Source organism: Kwoniella newhampshirensis, chromosome 3, assembly GCF_039105145.1.
Source record: "Kwoniella newhampshirensis strain CBS 13917 chromosome 3, whole genome shotgun sequence".
NCBI classification, from domain to species: domain Eukaryota; kingdom Fungi; phylum Basidiomycota; class Tremellomycetes; order Tremellales; family Cryptococcaceae; genus Kwoniella; species Kwoniella newhampshirensis.
The window spans coordinates 1,380,083-1,404,273 of NC_089957.1; the positions used below are offsets into that span (position 1 = coordinate 1,380,083).

Sequence of the window (24,191 nt, forward strand, 5' to 3'; positions counted from 1 at the left end):
ACATCAGAACACACATCACAGAATAACAACAGCACGACGTCTTTCTACTCTGATCTGTAATCATTCACGCAAGTTGCTCGCCCGGCCCCAGTCATGGCGCTTAATCTCCCCTTCCCCTCCCCTTTCGCCATCCCTATACCTCGACGGTTCGTGATATTGATCTTGTCAGGGTCCATCCTCGTCCTCTTCTTACATACCTTTGCACCATCGACATTACCGCCTGTCCTCACACCCAATCTACCACATCATGAACCGGACGCATCCTACTTCTCCCCTTCAAAATGGTTACCACCCATACTCAACCCCAACACACCTTCGAGACCCGTCGAATTCGACGAGGACGGTCAATGTCTCTTCCTGTCACCCTTCGACGCACTGTCACCAGCGGAGAAGCTGAGAGCGGAACAGCTGTATTTGGAAGAGGTCTCTGCTGGGATAGTGAAGAGCAGAGCGCCTCCAGGAGAGGGGAGTGATGCGGATCCGGATTTCGACGACGAGTTCTCAGCGTTGAGCAACGAGACGAGAAAGATGCCAACGGGAATGACACATCCTATCTTGGGCTTGTTGAGAGACGGAGAGGTCAAGTGGAATGCAAAGTTAGCACAGCAAAGTAAAACGCTCGAACAGGCCGTCGAGGTCTACAAGGAGAAGTGGGGCAGAGCGCCTCCGAAGGGTTTCGATGACTGGTGAGTAGCTATTCTTAACCGCCTATGTTGGTGTTCGTGCCCCTTCAACGCTGATGGGAAATCCTAGGTGGCTCTTCGCAACGCAGAACAATGTTCTTCTACCGGACGAATATGACTCGTACGTCTTTCCAGTATTCTCTTTCTATCACGATTACAGACCTTCTGACGCATGGGCGCTTGATCTGCACAGCATCATGGACTCCCTTCTTCCCTTCTACGGTCTGCCAATAGCAACCCTCAAAGAACGACTGGAAGAAGCGGAGACAATTCAAGAGACCTTCACCCTCATCATTCATGACGGCAAAGTTGAGCTGCAGTGGAACGACGACTACTCTCGAGACACATGGTGGGCCAGTAGACCAAGAGCGGACAGTCAGATCAACTTAATGGAGCCATTCATCAAACACCTTCCAGCATTCAGGTAAGCTGGAGCTCTCCCGACATTGGTCACATGAGCGTCACACACCTTACGCTTATTTCATTGTCCTCAGAGCCACTTTCACTATACACGACCAGCCGTCAATTCTCCTGGACCACTCTAGGCAAGAAGAACTCCTCACGGCCGCACGACAGGGCAAGGTCTCGAATCACCCTAACGAGGTGGACAGGTTTGAGCAAGTCTGGTCAAAAGCATGCGCAAAGGATAGTCCCTTGAACAAGGGCGAGGAGGAATTACGTGAGTTAGGGTGGGACACGAAGACTCCTTAGGGTATTGTCGCTGACGTCGACCCTCCAGCCGCTGCCGATACCTTCATCAGCTCCCACGGCGCTGCAATGGACATTTGTCAACATCCCTCCTATATGGAGAACCACGGCATGCTCCTGGAAGTCAAGGATGCCAACACTCACCCCAAGCCGCACACCAAGCTATACCCTATCCTGGTGCCTTCCAAGACTATGCTCAACGGAGATATCCCGGTCACACCGATTGGCAAGGATGGTAGACGAGACGACGTGGGACCTGATCCAGAATGGAGTCGGAAGAGTGGTAAACTATATTGGGTGCGTCGATGATCCTCGACTTCACTTTCCATGTATGAAAGCCCCCGATTGACGCTGATTTCTGTCATTTCAGCGTGGTCTCGCTACCGGTCTCAACCACAACAAGAAGGAGGGTGCCAAATGGCGTCAATCACATCGAGAGCGTCTTCACTTCCTCGCGAACGACAAAACCGACGATTACACTGAAGTGCTCTCGCCGGTAGGCTCGACTGGAGAAGCCGAGCTTTCGAGATTGCCGGCTCGTGAGATGGGCCAGTACTATATGGATGTTAAACTCGCGGGAGGGAATTGGCAGTGTGACTGGGATGACGGAACATGTGATGAGATGGAGAAGGAGATCGACTTTGCTGGAAAGGACAGTGCCGAAAGGAGCAACGACTTCAAATACGTTTTCGATGTGAGTTGCCAAATCAGGATTGGAGAAAGGTCCCAAGTGAAATCTGGTCACTGACTAGACATCTACAGACTGATGGAAACGCTTGGAGTTCACGATTCCCTCGATTGATGGCTGCTAACAAGTGAGCTCCTTTTTGCACCGACCGCAACGGTCAACTAACCGCAGTATTCTACGCAGCGTTGTCATCAAAGCGACAGTATTCCCGGAGTGGAGTGAGTGGCGACCCATACCCAGTAGAGTGGCATGTTGATTGAGGTTCTTCCCACCAGACACAAAATCGCTTCCCGAGTGGTATGCTTATGTCCCATCCAAAATGGACTACTCAGACCTGTTCTCCATCATGTCTTTGTCAGTGTTGTCAATCGTCTTCGACAATTCTTTCACTGACACACTGAAAATACAGCTTCCGCGGAACACCATCTGGTAGAGGAGGACACGATGAAGTAGCACGTAGAATAGCGCTTAACGGTCAATGTTGGGTGGAAAGAAGTGAGCTAGTTGTCGCGGTGGTGAAGCTCAAAACGATGACGATACTGACGATCTCCCTATTTAGCATGGCGAAGAGAAGATCTCCAAATATACATGTTCAGACTATATCTTGAGTATGCGCGATTGATGAGCCCAGATAGAGATAATGGAAAGATGGTGAGTTCTGCCACGATGGTTACGACAGAGTATTCCTTTTCCAGATGCTGACTCAAGGTCATGATCGCGGTTTTAGGACTTTGTACTTTCTCATCGAGCCGCAGTACCGGTAGCGGCCGATGTTGGACCTCCCGTGATAGAAGAGTGAAGGGGGAGGAGGGTATGTATGACTGAGTCGAGATCGGAGAGTGATCCGTCACATCTGACACTTTTCGAGGTTTCTGACCCTTGTCGAGTGAGGGATGAGCAAGCGGAGACAGTTGAGAAAAGAGGCGTCTCTTTGTAATCAGATAGTACGGACACCGTTTTATCAAAAAATCAGACATGTTCATAGATGATCACCCCGACCCGCCCTTCCTCATCCTAAATCGTCGAAGAGCTTCGTTCGTCCATTATCGCATATGTTCTGTGTCTTGTGTTTCTAATGCATCAGGTCATTGTTTGGTGATTCATATCCGATTGACGAGGGAGCGCTAGCATGTTCATCAGGATGCTGCTGTACAGCGGTGTCGGATGCCGGTGACCAGCTTAGCCGCCCGTCTGAAACGGGAATAATCGTCCAGGTAAGCTAGTGACAGCTTGGAGTGACGCGATTTGGATGACACTGGTAACTTATTGTATTCATATCACTGTGATATTCATTGCTTTATCTATGGGGAGTTAGACTGTCCTATCTGATCTATAAATGTACACTAGGAACTCCTTTGCTGATCTGGGGGAGTGGACAAGGCGAAGCGAATGCCGACTAGCTAGCCGCGTTGATGGTGACACCAAGGGAAGAGAAGGTTACTTTGCCCTCTAACTTTGCGCTTAGACGAGGACTATCTCCACTTTGCCCTTCCATACAGGATCGATCTCTCACACATCTCGACCACCAGAATGAATGAATTGATCCTTCCCTCTGTCTATCTATTCTTTGATACCGAGAGCTTTGACCAGTCCGAAGGCGGCACCTGCGGCGAATCCACCCACGATAGTCGTACTGACCGCACCGTAGGCGTATCCTCTCCAACCTCCTTCTGCGCCGCTATACCAGGAAGACGTCAGAACGTCAGTCGAATCACGATTGGGATTTTGGATAGCACGGATCTGTCACTCACGTGAAATAAGTCTTGAACCCTCCAAATATGAATAAGATCACACATGTGACAACACACGATACGATCAGGCCGTCTTCCGCGTTGGATGTGATCATGTATGGTATGAGGGGGATGAGACCTCCGATGAAGTATGATAGACCGATGGTGAGTGCTGAGATGTAGAGTCGAGAGGCGGGTACTTCCTCTACGAGGAAAGAAGCCAAGTCAGCCGTAATCAATCATAAGACTATAGTCTTTTGTCCGAGCAGGAGTCTCGCAGAAGCCCCAGTGTAAAGGACTAGCGCTGCTCATGCGTCGCTTTGAAAAATACGACAGCTTGACTCACCCATTCCCTCACCGAATTTCAGTAAGAACGCTGTCAGACCCATGTCCTCATTGGCACTCTGACCACCTTCCTCCTCTTCCGGCTCGCTCTTCTTCCACCCCAAGATCCCCCATCTCTTCCCCTTCTTCCCCTTGATACTGCCCGCATCAGAGAGAGACGGTTCCCTGCCGCCTGGCATGATACCTTCGCTCCCTACCGTCCCTTCTCCAGGCGTATACAGATCGTCTTCGATGGTTCGCAGATCTTCAGCGATCAGCCGAGAGAGCTGTTCTTTCACGCCGAGAGGCCCGAGGATGGAGTGTACTTCTCTTTCCATCTCGCCGGAGCAGGAACGGAGCACACGGGCTTGAGTCTGGCGTCGCAGGTAGAGGAAGTGATCGAGCTCAGCTTGGGATGCGACTGTTGCGTTGGGTTCGGAAGCGGACCAGGTTAGACCGCAGACAGCAACGAGTAAAGTGATTGGAGGAAGGAAGGGAAGACATTAGCATCTGGCCAGTCGTGAATGGAGTGAAGCAGGAATCAACGCACGATAGCCACCCAAGCCCATCGAGATGGCTCCAGCACATAGCTCTGCCAATCCACCAGTGACGACCAATGACGAGCTTCCAAGGGAAGACAGACCGGCAGTCAGGGCGAAAGGGACTGTGAGACCGTCTGAGAGACCGATGATCCTGTGGTATGTTTTGAGTGATGATGGTGACGAGAGTAGATGCAACGTTTTCATGAGTGATGTGGTGCGTATGTAGACCAAGAACGGGATGAAGGATGGATGCATGAAAGGAGGAATGGAGTGTGGAAGACGCTTGATCAGCATTGTCTCGTGCGTAGTTTTGAATTCGTCGAGAGAAAGAGGCAGAGGCACTCACACGTCTCGAACGATTTCAGGACTGATCAGATGTCTCTCATCCTCGCCCTTGAGGTCTTTGCCTGATGAAGGAACATAGACATGAGACATGAGCATTGTGATTCATGACATGGTGACAGCAATGCAGGACTCACAACATTGCCCACCGCTCTCATGAGCCGAACATTTACTGCCTAGAGGCTGAGCATCGCCCAACACCTCCGTGAGCTGCTGTGTCCGGATTGCATTCGAGCCTCGACGCTGTTGTTGTTCCTGAGATTGAGATTGAGGTTGATCTACCGACCATACAGCCCCATACGACTTGTTCTCATCCTTCTTGTTCTTGTTTCGGAGAAGAGGTACGGCAGCACCGCCGTCCCCGTTGCCAGTACCTGCTGCTGCTGCGGCGGCATAAGACACACCCGGTTGTGGGGTATTCTTACAACATCCGTTGGGGTTCTTGCCTCCACAGCAAGATGACATGGTTGAAAAGGTAAGGCCACGGGAAGATGTTCAAGTCGAAGAGGCAGGGGTTGATGGAGATGATCGTTGTTGATGAGTATTAGCAATGAAGAATGCGAGTAGAGTTTCGAAATTGAATTTCCGCTTATGTCATTCTCCCCCCTTTTATATGACTTTTCGGCGCGTTGCCACCGAGATTTGTCAAAAATTGTATTTGGTGTAATGGGACCGATCTAATTGGATTACTCCTCTGTGTCGGCCGAACAGACAGCCCATTCCATCAGACAGGTGACAGACCAAAGTGCGTTCTGTTTCGGGATCTTGCATCTGTACCTTCCCACCCTGGATAGTCTCACTCTGCCCATGCAACACGACCCGCAGTAGCTACATCATGGACTCGTGCATAACACATCTTATTATAGTCAACATACAGATCGGCAATTGGTTCTTGGGGAATGGATGTCGTTTTCAATGATCATAATGTGGTGGGTATCGTGACGATGTTGCCTCAATCCTTCGTTCTCTTCGCCGATCCGTCCAATGTTACCCGCCTCTTCCACTTATCCTGTGTTCTGAGTCTGCGTCACTACCGCCGCATGGTCCTCTTCTCGTTCCGCTAAAACGCACCGCCCTCCAAGAGAGCAAAGATATCATCACCTCCCACCACTCCTTCCGCTTCCGCCGCGCTGCTCGCCATCACGCTGCTCTCCCCATTCCCTCCGTGCACATTCCCTTCTGACATCTTGCCGAACAGTTCGTGCAACATGTCATATGACGGGGTATGAGTTTCGTGTCCATGTGACGATCCTGGCGTGCCCTTTTGCCCGCCACCAACGTGACTTTGTCCGTGAGCATGAGCAAGTCCACCTGAGGCGATGTTGGTCAACATCCTTTGTATATCTTCGAAGTCCAGGATCTGTTCGCCACCACCGCCCATGCCCTCCACAGCACTCGCACTGACGCTGTGTCTCAATCTCGATTTACCGGGTGTGGACTTCATGTCCATTGGACTGAACCCGTTGGGACTGTTATCGGGACTCGAAAGCAACAATGCCGAATGGGGCAGATGATCTGACCCAACCATCGAAAGCGGTGGTGAGGAAGGAGGGAGTTGTGAGAAATCGAAAGGGGCGGGTGACGATGACTCCATACCTACTGAAGAGGTACGGTTGAAGAGTTGAGACAGGACGTCGTCCTCGTCGGTAGTAGCATCAGTCGCGACGTGTCCAGTCCGGATAGCGGACGAGGTAGAAGAGGAGGATCCAACGTGTCTGGCAGCTTCACGTCGGCGACGAGCACCAGAGGACAAAGCGCGGTGGAAGTCTGTCGGGCCGGCAGGTGGTGAAATGCCATGAGTCCGGCTTGCCAAGGTAGTCTCGGGATTCGCAGCAGGTGGCATGGAGAAGCCGTCGACATCAAAGAAAGCCGAAAGATCTGTGTGCCAATCGACTTGAGTGTCTGGCTTGAGATTGTTTCCGTCATCGCTGAGAGGCATGTCAAGGGTCTGGATGTTTGCATCAGATGCCGGTACCGGAGTCTTTTGAGTGTTGGTGATCGAACCAGGTCCGAACAGCCTTCGTGTGGTTCCCGCGGACATCTCATTTTGGGTGACGGGGTTAAAGTCGTCTGCCTTGTGCGCTGAGGAAGAAGCCAACTGGTGCATGGGTTCCATCCATCCACCGGGAGAGCTGGCGCCAGCGATAGCGTCACCGTTCCACTTGGCGTTTCTGAGTGATTTGGTCGCTGATGTGCTTCCTCTAGGAGGAGAGGTCATGGGAGACGGCTTTGTACTCTGTTGAAGCGTTGACTTGGGCATCGGAACCTTGTGTCTCAGGCTTGCAATACGTTTGGCATCTTGCTCGACGACTGCCGACAGTGTGCGTTTGAAGCCCTCCGATGACCTAGCATGGGCTTTATCGATACGTTCAGCAGGTGTATCGGGCTCGGAGGAAGGCACCAGCGTGCCCGAGGAGCTTCGCGGAGCGACGGTCTTCTTGTCTTTTCGTGGCCGGTAGTTTGGGTCGTCGTCAACATCACCCCACAAGGTAGGCGGACGCATGGCCCCCATCTTGTTCCAGTAAAGACCACAAGCTAGACGGAATCGTCAGTAGACAGTCTGCACTCAGTGTATACGAAGTAACTCACCATTGCAGACTCTGACAGACTTTCCGTTCTCCATGACCTTGGTCCTCCAGACGGCACTCTTGGTTCTGCCACAGTTCCAGCAGACAAAGCCCGAGGAAACTGATTCGCCAGTCTGTTCATCCACAGAGCCCTTTCTCACATGCCCGCCAGCGCCACCATGCCCAGTCTTGGCTCTTTTGTTTGGGGCCGAAGATGAAGACGAAGCCGGCCCATCCTCCTTGTCATCACCTACTCGTGCCCGCTTGGCAGCTGCTGCCACATCGATGGGAGCACCAGTAAGTTTCTCGAGCATGCTCAAGAACGCAGGACTGGCAAGCAGTCGTTGTGCTTGTTCTCGAGTGAGCGATTCCGGTCTGGAAAATAGACCAGCGGGGATATCAGTGGGGAAAGGTTCTGATGTCTCACTGCTGATATTGTTTGGCAGCGTGGCAGATCGCCTGATCTGGGTTGGCGGTGGGACGGACGCTGGAGTGGTGGATCGAAGCTCGAGGTGATCAGCGGTCGGATCGATAGCACCGAGTTGGTTTCGTCCGGTATTGGACTTGCGTTTCTTGGCGCCGCTCCCAGACGCTTGCGACGATCGCGATTGTCTCGCCTCGGTAGGTCGCACAGGTGTGGGTTTCCCGATACTCACAACACGTGCAGGATGGAGGGGTTGGGGGCCATCGGAAGAGGAATGAGCGTGCGGAAATTGAGGTCGACGAGGTGGGATCGGATCATGACGTTTTGGCAGAGATTGATATGGTCTTGCGAACTGATTTGATGTAGGCTCCGCACCTCTGCTTTTCGAGATATTGTCCGATGAAGATGCGGTTGATGACCGTCTCAACGCATCTGGTCGACCACCGTCCATGGCCACAACACTGGAAACTTGATTATGGAGACCCACACCGACAGGTCCTGCCACGCCCGATTTCAGTCCTACTGAAATCTCAATACCCCAACTCTCTTCTTCTTCATCGCCGGCCAGGTCGGCCGCCATCAAAGCCTCGAGTGCTGACATCCCTTGTTCCCTATTCACTCTGGTGAACTCGAGTGAACGAACGAGTCTACCCGTTATGAGATTCTTCCCTTGTCCCGGTTCATCAAGTGCCCAACTGACCAATCCCTTTCCTGTCCAGACTTCTTGCAGTTGGGCCGTATGTTGCGCCAAGGAAGAAAGATGGTTCGGGGACGACATGTCTGACATTGGAGACGAAGATCGCGCGCCGCGACGGAGATGCGAGGGATAAGGTGATGATCCGGCGCGTGATCTGCGGAGATATGTTTCGCGGGGATCGAGGACATACAATGATAGGTCGTGAGTGGAAGGGTGAGAAGGGTGCAGTTCGGGACTAGACGTATGTGTCAGTTACCAGACGATCGAACACAGTGTGGTGGGACGCGACGAGGACTTACCTTGCCATCAGGACTCCCAAGACCACTGTTTTCAAATAGATCGATCCCCACACCTCGTCCTCGCCATCGCGCTTTGAGGCAGCCGCATTGGGATGGACATAGACCTGTTGCGGTGTCGAAAAGAGGGTCGAGAAAGACTGTGATGTCGTGGAAGGAAGGTAGTATGATACCCGGACTGATTGGATCCAAAGTATGTTCATCAGTCTATGTGGCTCGTTCAGGGGCGAGATTGGTGGGGTCGCGTGATGGAGAGGGGGAAGGATGAGCCTACCAGGTAACGAATGGATTCGATTGGGGGCGAGTGGACCGCTCATGTCGGATCACTTGGCGACGCACCACGAACGCAAGAGTCACAAAGGAAAGAGATGATGGTTGTAGGAAGACGAAGAAGGAAGCAAGGGAACAAATTCAGAAAGATAGATGTCTATGAGGCGTACGTGGCGAGATCTGAGACGTGAAATGATCTTGAGCGGGAGGAAAAGTCAAACGACGCGTTGAATCGATCCACAAAGTTTTGAATGTATATATGTGTACATATATATAAAATCAAGAAGGAAGAGATGCAGATGTTGCAACAGAGGAGATACTTGACAAGAGACGTTGGACGCGACTATACAGTAGAGAATTGTAATGTTGAAGCTGGGTCAGATAGGTCAGGGGGGGGGGGGCAAGGGTGAAAGGTGCACGTCGAAAAGGTTGAATGTGACGATATCCTGGTGGCTCGTTTCGACATTAGGAAACTCAGTCGCGTAAACACAAAATCACATCCGATGGGAGTAGGGTGTGATATATGGTGACTCGAATCGCGTACTTCACTACTTTTACACACGGGTAGATAAATGTTCCTGCTCTTCTGCTTTGGTGCGACCTGAATAGAATAATAATGATAATGATAATGAACATCGTACGCGGCGCGGAAAGGGTGTATGAGGCTCCAGCTGTGCGTCAAACGAATGGCAGAGTCAACTTGGTGCATGAGAACTCGGTGGGCGAAACAGGCGATCCATCGTGCGTGTGTCCCTGACTCCAAGCTGCTATTTTGCATGTGCTTGCATCCCTGTCGCCATGAACATCCTGCAACAGGTCCAGCCACTCATATAGGCATAAGGTCATCATTATATGCATCTATCTAGATATACACATCGGATCCTCATCGTGCGACCATGTGCCTCAATCCCAATCCATCTTCGCTGTATACTGAAAGATCTGCGACCCGATCTGCTGAGTCACAAGGTCACCGCGACCAGCCGCGATCTTGAGGATAGCAGCGTTGAGCGGAGTAGCGCCGAGGATATCGACGTGATCGGCGCTGATCCCGAATCAGCTGTCAGTCGTGTGCTACCTGTACAAACACGATCCGACTCACGTCTGGGCACCCCCTCGTAGATCCAAGATTTCAGGAGAATGCTTGTATTCTGGATTGTCTATGTCAGCCATACTCTCCCTTTTGCCGCACGCCTGCGTTCGGCGTGTTATGCTCTACTCACCCTGCGTAACAACCTTGATCCCACCGGGATTCCACTTGGTGGTCCCATTCCAACCTCTGACACACATACTGCCCAAACTCAAGACAGGGATAGTCCCATCTCCGTCACCAAACTTGACTCCCGATCTGACCTCTGGCAGGGACCCTTTCACAGTTATAGCTGCATCAATCCAGTGTTTCCGTGCAAGAGGGAAGTCGAGCGCTGTACGTTGGGTTGTAGAGTTGTCGCATTGATTGGAGGGATCGGAAGCGTCACACTGAGCGAACGGACCGTACCAGATTAGCTTAACCGCAGTATGATGTGATGTGGCAGTACTAGTAATGGTGAGTGCAAGCAGGAAGTACGACGTACATAGGCGGTGTCCTCTGCTCCGTCGGCGCGAGTGTCATCGTGCTCATATTCTCCTTGCATGTACCAGTAAGACCGCTGCGATTGTAAGTTTTAGTCCTTTTCCGCGATGTCTGAAAGGTAAAAGCAGTTGTCAACTGACCTCTGTCTCTTTCCCGTGACCATAAAGACAATAGATCTTCATTGAAGGTGCTTCAGGTAAACTGGACCAAGCTGTCAGTCGGACTATTTTCCATCAAACATCGTGCCACATTCCAGCCAGCTTACCGGACTTCGAGAGGATTTGACCACTACTCCTTCCCGTCAGCAATGACCATAAGCTACACCTTCCTTGGACACCTACCTTGCGGTGATCCCTGTCATTCTCCTTCAATTTCTGCTCGTCCGTCTCGAATCCACAGCTGTAATTCATCTCCATCATTCTCTGAAAAGCGGGAGGAGTATGCGTAAGTACATAGGGTCCGGCATCGTCCAATGTCAGATTGGGTGACACGGTAGCTTTGGTCAGACCAGCTTCATCTGTGGGAACATCGGGATGGCGGAAGGAGAAAAATCGACCGTGGGTATCTGTTGCGTTGGCTGGGTCATCGGGAGCCGCTTCATGATGACCCCATATCCTGTTGCCACCCTGAAAGGACGCAAAGAGTTCAGTCATGGGAGCTATCTGTCTGGCATGAAATCGCCACGACCGAGACAACTCACCTTCATCCACATGGAACTGGCGCCAGGCCAATGACGGAACAGCTTGGCCCTTTCTCTCCTTGAGAAGAACTAAAACACATCATCCATAAGTATAGAGGCTGAGTTATATAGGGCTGGCACATACCTTTTCTAGCACATATGAACCCGCAGGATGCTACGATATCGTCAACTTCTTCTTCTTCTCAACATTAGTGAACTCAGAACAACGCACCAGCTCAACCGTGTCACGCATCTCACCGGACAAGAATGCAGTCATGGCCTTGGAGACACCCAGCATTGTGCCCGCGACATTGATCCAGCTCTCGATGTGTTCCTGTGTTGCGTGGTCAGCGGAGAGGCTTCCGTTGTCCTGCGAGTGAGCGATAGTCACCTCAACCCAAGCGACTCCCCCACCTCCGCCGACCCCGTTCTCCGTGGGATCTGACTCCACCCATTTCAGGCTGCGTTTTGTCAGTCGGGAACTTGAGGGAGTGTGCTAAGCTCTCACTGACAAATACTACAAAAGGATTCGTCAGTACGTGGACGTGTGCAAAGCTAAATCTAAACTTACGAGAAGAACGGTGCCACCCATCCTTTGTAGTTGCAACCCCATTTGAGCAATTGCAACTCATCGAGCAGCTCGGCACTCACGAGTGAGAACATAACACCACCTTCTGCTTGTTATGTTGATGCATTACTTCGATCTTTGTCTTCAGTCGCGTGAAGTACGCGTCTCTAGTTTCAAGGTTATAGTACGCCAAACGCCTGAGCAGCACTTCAGCACCAGTGCTGGTTCGATCAGCGAGGTAGCAGATGACTTACCAGTCATAAGCCGCCATGTCCATAGAGTTGGTATCGTATCCTAATGTGGCGAGGTTCTCCACGATCTTCTGCCAGATCCAGTAGCCTGTTCCTTACGTCAGCTTCATGCGCACTTGGGAAGACCGACAGCCGACCTTGGATGAACTCCGACTGGAAAGATTTGTCATCAGCATACTTCACGACTTGAAAGGTAGGAGAAAACTCACCGCCGCATCCAATCCCTGTGCCGCTCTGATCTTGAATCCAGGTGGGTCCAGCCCTGTTTCTGGATCGACGCTCAACGCTTGAATCCATCTCTCCCTACTTTGCATCAGCTGGCGTACTCATTTGCTTCTCCCTCCCAAGGGAAACAACTGTATGACGCAGACTCACTTGTTACTCAGAACTGCTCTTATCATAGTAGCAGTCCCCTGTAATCAGTGCGGTCAGCTCCGTCTTTCCCTTACAGGCTCTCGTCTGGGACATACCCATAATCTTTTTCTAAAGAAACCTTTTGCCACCGATTGAGTACCCCAACTCTCCAGCCCTGTAGAGACGATACCTGGGATAAGGATGATAGGGTGATGTTTTTCCAAACCGTAAGTCGCGACGAGTTCTTCGCCCACGGTGAAGTCTCGGTTTTCCAGAGCTTTCCGAGCGCCTATCGCCAGATCCATCAGGCGTCAGCTTCATACAACACTTCGGGAGGGGAAGAGAAGTTTAACAGATGAAAGAAACGCATGTGAAGAAAGCGAGAAAAGCTCTTCAGAAGCAGGGTTTGGAAAATGATCTAACCTTCCACCATTGTAAGATTCGCTAATAGGTCCCTAGGATCCAGTGCGGTTGGAAGTGCTTGCCATATATCCTTCATATCAGTCCTGTAGGAATCGTCGATACGATCAGCATGTAACATTGTGCGTGTCGGCGAATATTACTTACGGTAAAGCTGTAAAGTCCATCGCCCATAGGGCTATGACGACACCAAAGAAGACACCACTGTGACAAGTGCGGTCATAAGCTACGGGGGATGGCTCGAGGCATTCTTGTTAGCTCACGCAGGGAAGAAGAACTGGTCCAACCACTGTCAGCGGCCGACCGTAGGAGTGTCTCAAGCTCATTGCTCTGGACCTACCTTTCTCCCGAAAAGCCATGATTTCCAACTTTTCGGTGGATCAGACGTGTTTTTATGGTGGTCATGATGTTTGAAGAAGGAAGATTCGCTCAGATCTAGCCTTGGAATCAGTCAAAGGTCGCTGCTGTTCCTGTGTCCGAGAGGCACTAACCTATCTCATTGAAGGGAGTTCCAGGAGCTATCAGGAGGTCAGAGTTGACGTCTGCCACCGCGCAAGTACCGAGGACATACCGAAGAGCTGCGACACATATCAGCTCCGATCAGATCCTCGAGCTCTAGAGCAACAGCTTACCTTGTAATGACCGTCTTCCTGATCTCGCAATCGGTCTCGTCAGCTCCCAAATCGATTTCTTCATTCATCATCTTCGTGCCGTCTTCTTCAGTGTGAGCAAGAGCAGGACAAGTACTCACCTTTTTCAGCTTGACACTGATCTCTTCTATCTCCTTCTCCAGTTCGTCTACTCTGGCCTTCATCTTCTGTCTCATCCCCGTTGAAGGTGCCTTTTTCGATTTCGGCGTGGTAGCCAGCGTCGACGATGAGCCAGATGCGGAACTGTCCTGGTCGAAAACGCCGTTCTCGTCTTCTCGACCTCTCGGAGGCGCAAAGGCCGGTGTGCGTCTTCGGGGCGGCATCTTTGTTCTGATCGCCACCAAACAAGAATCATGCAGATATCGCGAGGATGAGGGAGGGAGACTTTGAACAGATGATGGTAAAAAGCAATTATGAGCGTGAAGACAATTGATTGACTGAAGTGGAGGAGACACGAAGACAAAAACACGGTGAATGATGTCGACCACGTGACGTAATGGGACGAACAATAAATTGAGTTCGAGTATGGTTTATTGAGAGGCCAGATCGAGCAGGAAGCTAGAGGGAGCAGACAAGAAACATGGCGTATTCGAGAATGCAACTTATGATACACTACTCTACCTGTGACCACCACGACATGGAAGACCTCCTACCGCCTTCTTTCCAGCTTCCACTTCCACATCTTGCCCTCGTATCTCTTCTTCTCCCCATTCCTATCTTCTGGGGCATTCTCATCTTCGACAAATCCAGCTTCTCTGACTTTGGTAGCAGCGCCTTTGCCCATGAGTCCCTTTGTCATTGAGAGTTTTGACTCGGCTTGCCGAAGCAACTTAAGTCGGGCGAGATAGGCTGAGAGATCGGTGAGCAGTTCGAGACGATACGCCTATCAAGGGCAATGGTCAGCCTGACTTGTAGGCCAAGAAGGGGAGTATCACTTACTCTTGCTTCTTCTTCAATGACTTTCTGATCGACAGCGACCACCGGTTCAGGTACCTTCTCCTTCCGCTTCTTTGACGGTATTGGCTCAGCCCATCCTAGATCCACCGCTTCCTGCTGTGCACCGCTCCCCGAAGCTTCGTGACGTCCATCCTCGTCTGATCCGCCATACGATTCGACTACATCATCAGCACTCAATTCCTGGTACTGCACTCACATTCTTCCTTTCCGTCCGCGAATACCACATGTCCCGCAGCAGGCGCCTTTCCTTTTCCTTTCCCCTTCTTACTGCTGGAAATATCTTTCGGCTGCAAGATGATTCCCATCTCTGCAAGCTTCTCCACTTCTGCGAGTTCTGACGCAGCTGTCCATTCCGAGCTGGGCCCAGCGACAGGTGCAGTGATTTCAAGCTCTGCTCTTAACTTCGTGATTCTCTATCAAGCAGGTCATAAGCTGATTAGCCAGACCTCCTCTCCATTCCATCTTGACAAAGCCCTAACTCACTTTCTCATCCTTTGCGATCTGAACTCTGACATAACCCAGATCCTGAGTCTTGAGAATTTTCACCAGATCCGTTGAGAGACTCTCGTTCCCTCTATCCGCCACCGCTACACCTCCCCTGGTCTTCTCCTTGACCATGCCCCAGTAAAACTCATCCTTGTTCCTAAAAGCTGCTTTTTCTCTCAGTTTTCGGATCCGATCTTGTTTGCTCTTGTAATCTCGAGCTCGATGTACGTAGTCTTTGTGTTTCTCCAGGAGACCGAATTTCGCTCGGTTCAGAGGTTGGGCTCGCTCTTTGTGATTCCGGCGAGCCATAGCATCTGCACAGAAATTTACATTGTCAGTCATCGAACACAGTCATCCTGTCAGACCGATACACCCACTTCGCAGCGAGGAGTTGACCATGGTGGGCAGTGACTTGTGTAGAGTATGAAAGAAGCGGTAAAATGTCGATGCCAAGCAAGATAGATTCTGATTCATCAGAGATGATCCTCAACTTTTGAACTTCTCCCGATTGAGACCCTGAACTGTTGATTTTGTCGGAAATTTAGTGACTCCTCCCATTTTATTGTTGTGAGGAAACCGAGGTTTATTGGGGTTCATCTCCACTCGCAACAGGTGCAAAAAGTCAGACTGCAGCATAAACATATTGGACTGTCTATCTATAATACACCTCCTTCGCATCTCTCTCGCTCACTCTCGCCCCTTGTCTTGCTGGTCAGCAAGACGATCCCTCGACGTTTTGAACGCCAACATGGCAACTCGAGAAGGCTTGGGCCTTGCGAGGTCGTTTGTGTCGACTGTTCCGCGGATACGGTCTTCTGTTCGTCAACCACCTCGGTCGTCTTTGTTGTCGTCACTTCAGTCACTTCAGTCATTCTGCTCCTGCACAGGACAAATACCCTCACGGATACCCATCACCTCTGACCTCTTTCGCCCTCGTTCATTTCCCGTAAATATTGTATCGAATTCGCAAATCAGTTTCCGACATGTCCGATTCAACACCAACTCAGCCCATTCAAAGAGACAAGAATCGTCGAAAAAATCAGAATCTCAATCTAGATCGCAGGCCGAGGAGACCGAAGAAGAGTCAAAGGCACCATCACCTATCCCCATCCATCCGCCAGCACCGATCAGCCCGCCCTCTGCTACGGCAACTACGACGTCTTCATCGACCGGAAAAGATGCCAAACCCGATGCCTCTTCCATATTGAAAATGTTATCCCTCGCTAAACCACAATGGCCACTGCTCACGGTTGGTGTTGCTTGTCTCACCGTTTCTACCGCCGTCAACTTATCTATACCATGGGCGATCGGTCGAATCATCGATTTCTTTGCTCCTGGATCGGAAGCTACGTTGTTATTTGGGCTACCGTTAGTACAGGCGACTGGAGCTCTGGCTGTCTTACTGTTGATCGGAGCTGCAGCCAACTCAGGACGGAGCATCACTCTGCGATTAGCTGGCCAAAGAACGGTTGCTAGGATCAGGTGAGTTGCCGGCTCGGAAAGCAATCCACGTATGATTTCGAACGATACTGATATTAGTTCTTACAGAAACATGACCTACTCGAAATACCTTGCTATGCCCCCTTCGCACATCGAGACGGCCGGTGTCGGTGATGCTCTATCTCGACTTGGGCAAGATACCTCGATCGTCGGGCAGAGTCTTAGCGAGAATCTTGGTGAAGGTCTCAAGGCTATTCTGGGAGCAGGTGCTGGTATCGGTGCTATGTGGTTGATCTCCCCTACTCTTACGGTCGTCATGCTCTGCATCATCCCTCCAATCGCTATTGGCACGTTCTTCTACGGTCGTTTCATCCGCAAACTCTCACTCCGTACACAGGAAGCTATGGGAGGAATGAGCAAGCTTGCAGAGGAGAGATTGTCAGCTCATCGTACGGTCACTGCTTCCAACACTCAAATCTCGGAGAGGGCGCTGTATGCGGCCAAGGTGGATGGCGTGTATGGACTCCAGAAGAAAGAGACATTTGCAAACGGAATGTTCCAGGGTGCGAATGAAGTCGCCGGAGATCTTGGAATGATCGGCTTGTTGATCTATGGGGGTGTACTGGTCAGGAGAGGAGAGATATCCGTAGGAGACATGACTTCGCTTTTCATTTACGTCAATTGGATTGAGTGGAGCTTGAACAGTAGGTGACAAGTGCGTCAGATTCAAGACATGTCGGCTGATCCATCACAGCTTTGGCCGGCTTCTTCACGGGTTTGATGAAGGGTGTCGGTGCTTCTCAACGGATCATCGGTCTCCATGCTATACCTTCGCCTATTCCACTCTCTGTGGGTGAACACGTGCATGAGTTACGGGCTGGATCAATCGAATTACGGTCTGTGGACTTTGCCTATCCATCTCGTCCTGACTCCAAGGTCTTGAACGGTTTGAACTTGCGTATCGACAAGGGCGAGCGTATTGCTTTGGTGTATGTGGTCATTTTCGCTTCTTCTCTTCTCGTTGATGTCACTGACGGCCCTACAGTGGAGGTAGCGGTAGTGGCAAGTCGTCCATCCAGCTTCTTCTGCTTCGGTTCTACGACCCTACATCCGGTAAGGTTATGTTTGATGGGCAAGATATTCGCTCTTTTGTCCCCGAGTCGTGGCGATCTCGGATCGGCGTGGTTCAGCAGGATCCCATCCTTTTCGGGGGTACTATTGAGGAGAACATCGCGTACGGGCACCCAAACGCTACACGAGACGACATCAAACGTGCAGCTCAGGTAGCCCATTGTGACTTCATCGATAAACTGCCTCAGGGATACGAAACCCTCAGTGAGTGTGTTACGGTCTAGTGTGATCGTTTCTGACACTGTCACAGTCACGAAGAACAGTCTGTCAGGTGGCCAACGACAGCGAATTGCCATCGCGCGAGCTCTTGTCGGTAACCCTTCGGTCTTACTCATGGATGAGGCGACTAGCGCCTTAGATTCGGAATCAGAGCGAGCGGTAAGTGAGCCCTCTGTGTTACAATAGGTAAGAGCTGATCCTTGCTTAGGTCAATGCCGCTCTCAATGACCTTTTTGCCAACTCCGACATCACTGTCATTCTGATCGCGCATCGACTATCGTCCATCGCATCTGCTGATCGAGTCGTCCTCCTAGAAGGTGGTGCTGTGGTGGAAGATGGGACGTTCAACGATTTGATATCACGACGACATGGTAAATTCAGAACCATGGTGGATGGCCAATTAGCCAAGATTGCTGTTGGAGAGCCTGAAGCGCCTCCTCCTGTGGAGGACGAAGCCGATCCAATTCTTGCTCCTGCAGCGGCCACGGCTACAGCCAACGCCGCCGTGTCTGCGTCAACAACGAAGAGGCCCGCTGTATCCGCCTCGCCATTTTCTGGTCAACAAAAGCGACAAGCGCATACTCATGCTATCGACAGACCGTTCTTCTCCGCGCAACCCGCTCCATATTCCCCACCCTTTAGAACCGTGTATGGCGCCGCCAATGCCCCGGTTCCTGCAATGCCCGACCTCGAGCTTCCCCAGCCGACCGCTCCAGCAGCCCCGGTGTCAGCTTACCGACCGCTTACCCCTCTCACATTCAGACGTCTCCTTGGAGTCTACGCCCAACTGTCCAAAAGGAACCTGACAATTCTCATGACCTTGACTGCGACCACCGGTCTCGCTCTCTCCCCTTTACCGCTATCGATTCCGCTTCTTCTGAACCTCACTGTCGGAACCCTCCTGACTTCCGCTGCCGCGAATACTTTCAACCAGATCCTTGAAGCTCCTATCGACGCGCAAACACCTCGAACACGGGTGAGACCTATTGTAACAAGACGAATCAGCCCTTTCCATGCTGCTATGTTCGGTGCGGTCTGCACAGTACTGGGCGGAGTGATTTTATGGTACGGATGCAATCCCACGACTGCTGCTCTGGGTATCGGAAACCTCATCCTTTACGCTGCGGTGTACACTCCGATGAAACGTTTCTCGGTCGTCAACACTTGGGTAGGAGCAGTCGTTGGTGCTATAACCCCTCTGATGGGCTGGACGGCCACAGGCGGCTCCCTCTGGCCAACAGCCGAACAACCACTTCTTCTCCACACACTAGGATCGGACCTACCATCATTGCCGAACCCTCTCACCGCACTCACACTTTTCTGTCTACTGTTCTCGTGGCAATTCCCCCATTTCAATGCGCTATCACATATGATCCGGCCATTCTATGCTCTTTCAGGCTACCCGATGCTCTCGGTCCTGTCACCCAGACTGAATGCGTTGGTGTCTCTAAGACACGCGATTCTTCTTGTCCCTTTCACCGCGATTCTCGGACCGTTATCAGGGAGTGTTGATTGGTCTTTCGCCTTGACGTCGGCCATACCGAATTACATCTTCGTCCGAGACGCTTGGGCGTTTTACAAGCAAACGACGGAGAAAAGAGCGAAGAAATTGTTCTTCGTTTCCTTATGGTATCTACCGGTGGTATTGGGACTGATGTTGGTCCACAAGAATGTGGCGGGCTGGTTGAGCTCGACCAAGAAGGAGGAGCAAGAGGCGGAGCTGAAGGTGAGAGAGGAACAGGGAGAGCAAAGAAGTGTGGAATTACGGAAGTAAGAGGGAAAATATGCACATTGGGATTGTGTGCAAGTTCGAAATAGAAACCCGCGATAGTAGCAAGCCTCCAAGGATCATCGCGCATCAATCTTGTAATAATATCATAACATATCATAGCATTTGCATGGATCAACACATCATCCCTCATATTGGTTACTACAGTACGTGAGCATCGACGGAGGCGAGCGGTGGCAGTACCCTGAAGTCAACTCAGGAAGCCGAGAATGCCGCATGACTTGCATATTCACCGTCGTACACCAGTCCGAATCGAATTATCCTATGTGTCATCCGCCGCCCCTTCCTCTTCGCTTCTACAGTATATATGTCCATGTCTGGCGTCTATAACTTGATCTCACTCTCACTGAACGATCCACATCCTGCTTTCTCCCCGCATCACTCTTAACGAGCAAACAATCGTGAACTTACACTGACACGACGACCCCGGTTCCCACTCCCCTCGACCCGGTCCTCGATGGAACCGCTCTTCATAATCATTAAGGGAATACTTGCGCGACTGCATCAACTAATAGATTAGATAAAACCGCTTGATAAGCATCAAGGGTTAGAGACATGTGCAACCGCATCATGTCATGTAACATCGTCTCTCTCTCTCTCTCACACACACACACAACATGTCTCCCTTGACAGACCTTCACGGTCGTCATATATTGATTTCCCCATAAAAAGTCGCTCAAAAAAAACACCATATCTCGCAATGGTCAAAAATCGACCTAGATTCTACCTGCTTGTTCTAGTAAATTGTCAAGCCAAGCATCGTACCAAAGGGTCTCAAACTCACCTGTATCCTTCCACCGTCTCCTTTGTGGCATTCACTGGTCTGGCTCATGACACGTCATATGATACAGTTCTCACCCATTTGGCCCCTCCTGACTTCGCCTAAATCGGGGCTCAAAGCCACTGGGATTCCGATCGGGGATAATTCACTGAGATTAGGATGACTCAGCGACTTGCTGAACCACACGGAGTTGAAGCGATGCTCCTTTCACTCACCCGAGCAACCAGGTATAAAGACCTCGTATACATTCTCCTTAAACGCCTCGTTCTTCCTCTGTACCATTTGATTCATCGCTACTCTCCCCTGAATCTTCGTCTTCTTCTCGCTGAAGCTCGCCTGCGCGTCGTCGCAGGAAATACAGAGTCTCACCGAACTTGTGTACGCCAGGCTGCCACACGAGATTGTCCAGCCAGTCCTCTGGGTCGAACTCGCCGGGCGAAGTGATGAAGAAGTGCTCGGGTAGAGTGAGAGGAGCAAACTACGATTAACGGAGCCTTCCAAGTCAGCGTGATCCGAACCATGATCATCTGCCGTTCATCGCGAGAGGAGAGGAGAATGCCAGGAAAGGTCACGGCGTCCAGTCATTGCGGCGAATCACATAAGTTACCTCATGAGTCCATTCGAGGGTATCCACGATCTTGTGTCTGGGAATACGGCCGTAGAACAACACCTCCGAAGCCCATCTGGCCAATCTCACCGCTCTGGCATAGTCGGGGTACTGAACATGACCCATGAGATACGGGATCGGTTTGACGTGTATGACATCTCGAAGATCGCTCGTATCGATCAGACTCGTCCTGACAGTCGATTCTCGATTGTCGACGAGTCTTCGGGTGGTTTCCCATACAGCCCATTCGAAAGATTGTGTACTTGAGATCCAAGGAGATCTGATTCGAGTCGCTTGATCCGAAGAATCTCTGCTCCATCCTTTCGAGATATGACTCATCATCTTATGATTGTCCAAGTTGGTCATCAACCCGCGTGATAGATTTGACTTCCAGAGGAGGAGCTCTCGTTGACGCTCCAAGGTAGATTTTCCTTCCCACTCTTCGGTCTGGAATTGACCGTTGACGAGTCGAATGATGGAACTTCGATCGTATAGTCGGATCACCATCGACCCGGCCTTCATGGCCGATTCGATCTGTCGCACGTCGTGTTCGACCATTACTCCTTTCAGTTCGAATGGAGTATGATAAATAGGTGCAAGAGAAGAATCAGAATCGATTCGGATGGGAAGAAGAGGAAGAACAGTTACGAAGGAAATGTTCATGCATCGCTTTATGTACACCCCAATTCACAAGTTGTATGACCATGGAAGAAGGAGATACGTTTCATGTCTTCCCTAGTTACCGTTTTTTTATTGGTTTTTTTTTATGTTTTGTTGCATCTCTAAGGTGGCATCGCCGATGCCGGATCGCCTTAAAACGATTTTGGTGAACTTGCGGTCGTACGGGGAGACGCTGCATATTTTGGGGCAATTGCATGCCGAGCCGGCCCCTGTCTATAAGGAAGGAGAGCGATTTGCTGTAGAGTTGCATGTTCCTGCTGGGACCTACAGTTCAACGTTCCGCCGTCTCTAGGCCAATGGAAAGGGTAAGCTCTGGACGACACTGCCGCCGCCGCGAGTCATAAAGGATTGTCAGCACCGGAATTGTGCTTAAAGAGGAGACCTGAATCTCAGCTTATGAACAGCAAACAAGGCTGAAGCATCGTAATGTTCCATACACAGACAAGAAAATGCGTTACAAATGAGATCAACACACTATATCCCAACTGGCGGGCACTCGGGGAGAATCGTCGATGCATATGAAAACTACTGATCATTGCTTTTGGAGCCGATATCGTGATGACGTCTCCCATCCTATCAATCTTGGCGTGCGAAGCGTATCTGAATAACATGTGTTCTGGCGAAAGCTAGGACAGACATCTTCAGTCCTTATCGTCGCGATCGCTCGAGCTGATCTCTTCTGGCCGCCATCTGATGCTTGGCGACGCGCGAAGTATCGACGCTCGGATCCCAGACGAGTCGGTCGAGCCACGTTTGCCCATGATACCAGTGTTTTCGAGGGATGTAGCAGTAGTCGGGTAAGTCGCAAGGGGGTGCATGATACGCGATTAGCTTTCTTGTTCTGGCTGCGACGATACTCCCGACGGCACGATATATGTCGAGATGAGGAGAAAGAAATTGTACTACACGAAGAGCGGACTTGGACTCACATCTGCTGTCCACTTGGTTGTCTCCACAATATTCTTGGCAAAGATCCGCCCGTAGTAAAGCATCTCCGACGACGCTCTTGCAAATCGAAGCGCCTCTACTGCTTCAACATCACCATAGTAGACATCCTCGAGATAATCTTCCAGAAGAGAAGCAGCAGGAAATTGAACGTCCTTGAGACCCCGATATCGATCGCTGTACCGATCCCATCGAGTAATGATTGTCATGTAGACTTTGGACCTTCCTAGCTTTTCGAGTCGTCTTGCGATCTCCCATATCGTCCATTCAAAACTTGCCGAAGTGGAAATCCATCTCGATTGACCGCCAGATCTTGCTCTGTATCCAACCCATCCACCATTCACATGCTTGACTATCTTCTCGTAATCGTACTCATCTAGCCATTCGGTGTTGTCGTGTTTATAGTGATGATCGCTCCTCCATATTCGTCCGGGGATAGGATCTTCAAAGTCGTCGTGACTTGCCGTGAACCCGTCGTGGTTCAGTCGAGAAACGGATGTACCGTCGGTGATTCGCAAGACGAAATGGTGGTCGTTGACGCCCGCGACAATGCTGTCCCCGTGATATCGACTGGACGGAGAGACGATATTGGCCATTATCGTGAATGATCGTAAAGGTGCACGAACGAGTAGCAATCAAGACGAACGACAGGGTACAATCAGATAGATCGGTTGACTTTTGACGCTTTTCTGAGCGAAAGCTCTCTTCAATCTAGCTCTGCCGCCGGTCAAGCATTTCAGACGGACACACTTCGCGCCGCTCAGAAGACGAGGGGAAGATCAGTAGTCAAGTCAATTTCCGCTGACAAGAACCGTGGGAACGAGTCAGCAGAGAACGTCAGGAACACCACGTGACCGTCCGCGAAGTAAGTCCAATGCGACCGTTTGAGTGGTACGCCGACGTCGTTGTCTGGCGAGTCGGACATGCATCGCTCTCATATCTTGAGTCGTCACAACCTGACCTCAGGTCGACGAGGAGACCAAGATCACAAACTGAGATGAAAATCCTCTGTTGAATCGACTTGCCAGGTTACGCAGGACACAAGGGATTTCCCGGCAGATCTCGTCATGTGACGTGGCATTTGCTGTCATCGGACCAAGCTGGACTGTCAAGAGTCACCACGGTGATAGGAGATGGAGCGGGGTCCTGAAACGAGGAACCAAAAACACAAAAGTCACGTCTCCAATGGACGCGACACTGCTGTATCAATCAACAATCAATCAAACACACACAGAAAAGGAGTAGGAGTTGGAGCATCCAAATTCATTTATTCGTTCTATTATGTCGAATCTATATGCACAGGACCTGCGGATCTCTTGGCGTCTGGATGCCACCCACCTCTGCTTGATGCAATCGCACGTGGTTCGCGCTTTCAGGATTTTTTCCATCTTG

At 51.0% G+C, this 24,191-nt stretch overlaps 8 protein-coding genes across 8 annotated transcripts; 2 read left to right on the forward strand and 6 right to left on the reverse strand.

The window, feature by feature from the left end:
- Positions 1 to 93: 93 nt before the first annotated feature.
- On the forward strand, positions 94 to 2,878 carry IAR55_001857 (beta-1,2-xylosyltransferase 1; the record flags this gene model as incomplete). Its single annotated transcript, XM_066944980.1, has 12 exons — positions 94 to 686; positions 754 to 804; positions 877 to 1,107; positions 1,178 to 1,362; positions 1,423 to 1,688; positions 1,762 to 2,085; positions 2,154 to 2,206; positions 2,263 to 2,297; positions 2,355 to 2,433; positions 2,489 to 2,574; positions 2,639 to 2,730; positions 2,807 to 2,878. The coding sequence occupies 12 exons, from the start codon at positions 94 to 96 to the stop codon at positions 2,876 to 2,878; spliced, it is 2,067 nt and encodes a 688-aa protein (XP_066804903.1).
- A 761-nt stretch (positions 2,879 to 3,639) lies between these two features.
- Positions 3,640 to 5,482, reverse strand: IAR55_001858 (uncharacterized protein; the record flags this gene model as incomplete). Its single annotated transcript, XM_066944981.1, has 6 exons — positions 3,640 to 3,757; positions 3,831 to 4,014; positions 4,156 to 4,554; positions 4,684 to 4,826; positions 5,022 to 5,082; positions 5,155 to 5,482. The coding sequence occupies 6 exons, from the start codon at positions 5,480 to 5,482 to the stop codon at positions 3,640 to 3,642; spliced, it is 1,233 nt and encodes a 410-aa protein (XP_066804904.1).
- A 595-nt stretch (positions 5,483 to 6,077) lies between these two features.
- IAR55_001859 (uncharacterized protein) lies at positions 6,078 to 9,318 on the reverse strand (the record flags this gene model as incomplete). Its single annotated transcript, XM_066944982.1, has 4 exons — positions 6,078 to 7,552; positions 7,607 to 8,940; positions 9,005 to 9,179; positions 9,276 to 9,318. 4 exons carry the CDS (start codon positions 9,316 to 9,318, stop codon positions 6,078 to 6,080), a joined length of 3,027 nt encoding a protein of 1,008 aa, XP_066804905.1.
- Positions 9,319 to 10,174: 856 nt separating this feature from the next.
- Positions 10,175 to 14,086, reverse strand: IAR55_001860 (uncharacterized protein; the record flags this gene model as incomplete). The annotated part of the gene is made up of 25 exons (XM_066944983.1): positions 10,175 to 10,313; positions 10,371 to 10,419; positions 10,492 to 10,747; positions 10,843 to 10,917; positions 10,982 to 11,042; positions 11,107 to 11,129; positions 11,183 to 11,467; positions 11,542 to 11,610; positions 11,666 to 11,695; positions 11,753 to 11,854; positions 11,912 to 11,981; positions 12,172 to 12,285; positions 12,343 to 12,427; positions 12,477 to 12,492; positions 12,549 to 12,642; positions 12,715 to 12,752; positions 12,810 to 12,982; positions 13,117 to 13,199; positions 13,261 to 13,317; positions 13,377 to 13,390; positions 13,454 to 13,548; positions 13,605 to 13,631; positions 13,685 to 13,691; positions 13,746 to 13,763; positions 13,865 to 14,086. The coding sequence occupies 25 exons, from the start codon at positions 14,084 to 14,086 to the stop codon at positions 10,175 to 10,177; spliced, it is 2,202 nt and encodes a 733-aa protein (XP_066804906.1).
- A 326-nt stretch (positions 14,087 to 14,412) lies between these two features.
- IAR55_001861 (uncharacterized protein) lies at positions 14,413 to 15,605 on the reverse strand (the record flags this gene model as incomplete). Its single annotated transcript, XM_066944984.1, has 5 exons — positions 14,413 to 14,646; positions 14,703 to 14,857; positions 14,917 to 15,133; positions 15,204 to 15,520; positions 15,584 to 15,605. The coding sequence occupies 5 exons, from the start codon at positions 15,603 to 15,605 to the stop codon at positions 14,413 to 14,415; spliced, it is 945 nt and encodes a 314-aa protein (XP_066804907.1).
- Positions 15,606 to 15,954: 349 nt separating this feature from the next.
- IAR55_001862 (protoheme IX farnesyltransferase) lies at positions 15,955 to 19,770 on the forward strand (the record flags this gene model as incomplete). Its single annotated transcript, XM_066944985.1, has 6 exons — positions 15,955 to 16,688; positions 16,755 to 17,350; positions 17,401 to 17,635; positions 17,692 to 17,981; positions 18,028 to 18,155; positions 18,205 to 19,770. The coding sequence occupies 6 exons, from the start codon at positions 15,955 to 15,957 to the stop codon at positions 19,768 to 19,770; spliced, it is 3,549 nt and encodes a 1,182-aa protein (XP_066804908.1).
- A 1,049-nt stretch (positions 19,771 to 20,819) lies between these two features.
- IAR55_001863 (uncharacterized protein) lies at positions 20,820 to 21,731 on the reverse strand (the record flags this gene model as incomplete). The annotated part of the gene is made up of 2 exons (XM_066944986.1): positions 20,820 to 21,044; positions 21,174 to 21,731. 2 exons carry the CDS (start codon positions 21,729 to 21,731, stop codon positions 20,820 to 20,822), a joined length of 783 nt encoding a protein of 260 aa, XP_066804909.1.
- Positions 21,732 to 22,502: 771 nt separating this feature from the next.
- On the reverse strand, positions 22,503 to 23,395 carry IAR55_001864 (uncharacterized protein; the record flags this gene model as incomplete). The annotated part of the gene is made up of 2 exons (XM_066944987.1): positions 22,503 to 22,685; positions 22,784 to 23,395. The coding sequence occupies 2 exons, from the start codon at positions 23,393 to 23,395 to the stop codon at positions 22,503 to 22,505; spliced, it is 795 nt and encodes a 264-aa protein (XP_066804910.1).
- Positions 23,396 to 24,191: the final 796 nt, after the last annotated feature.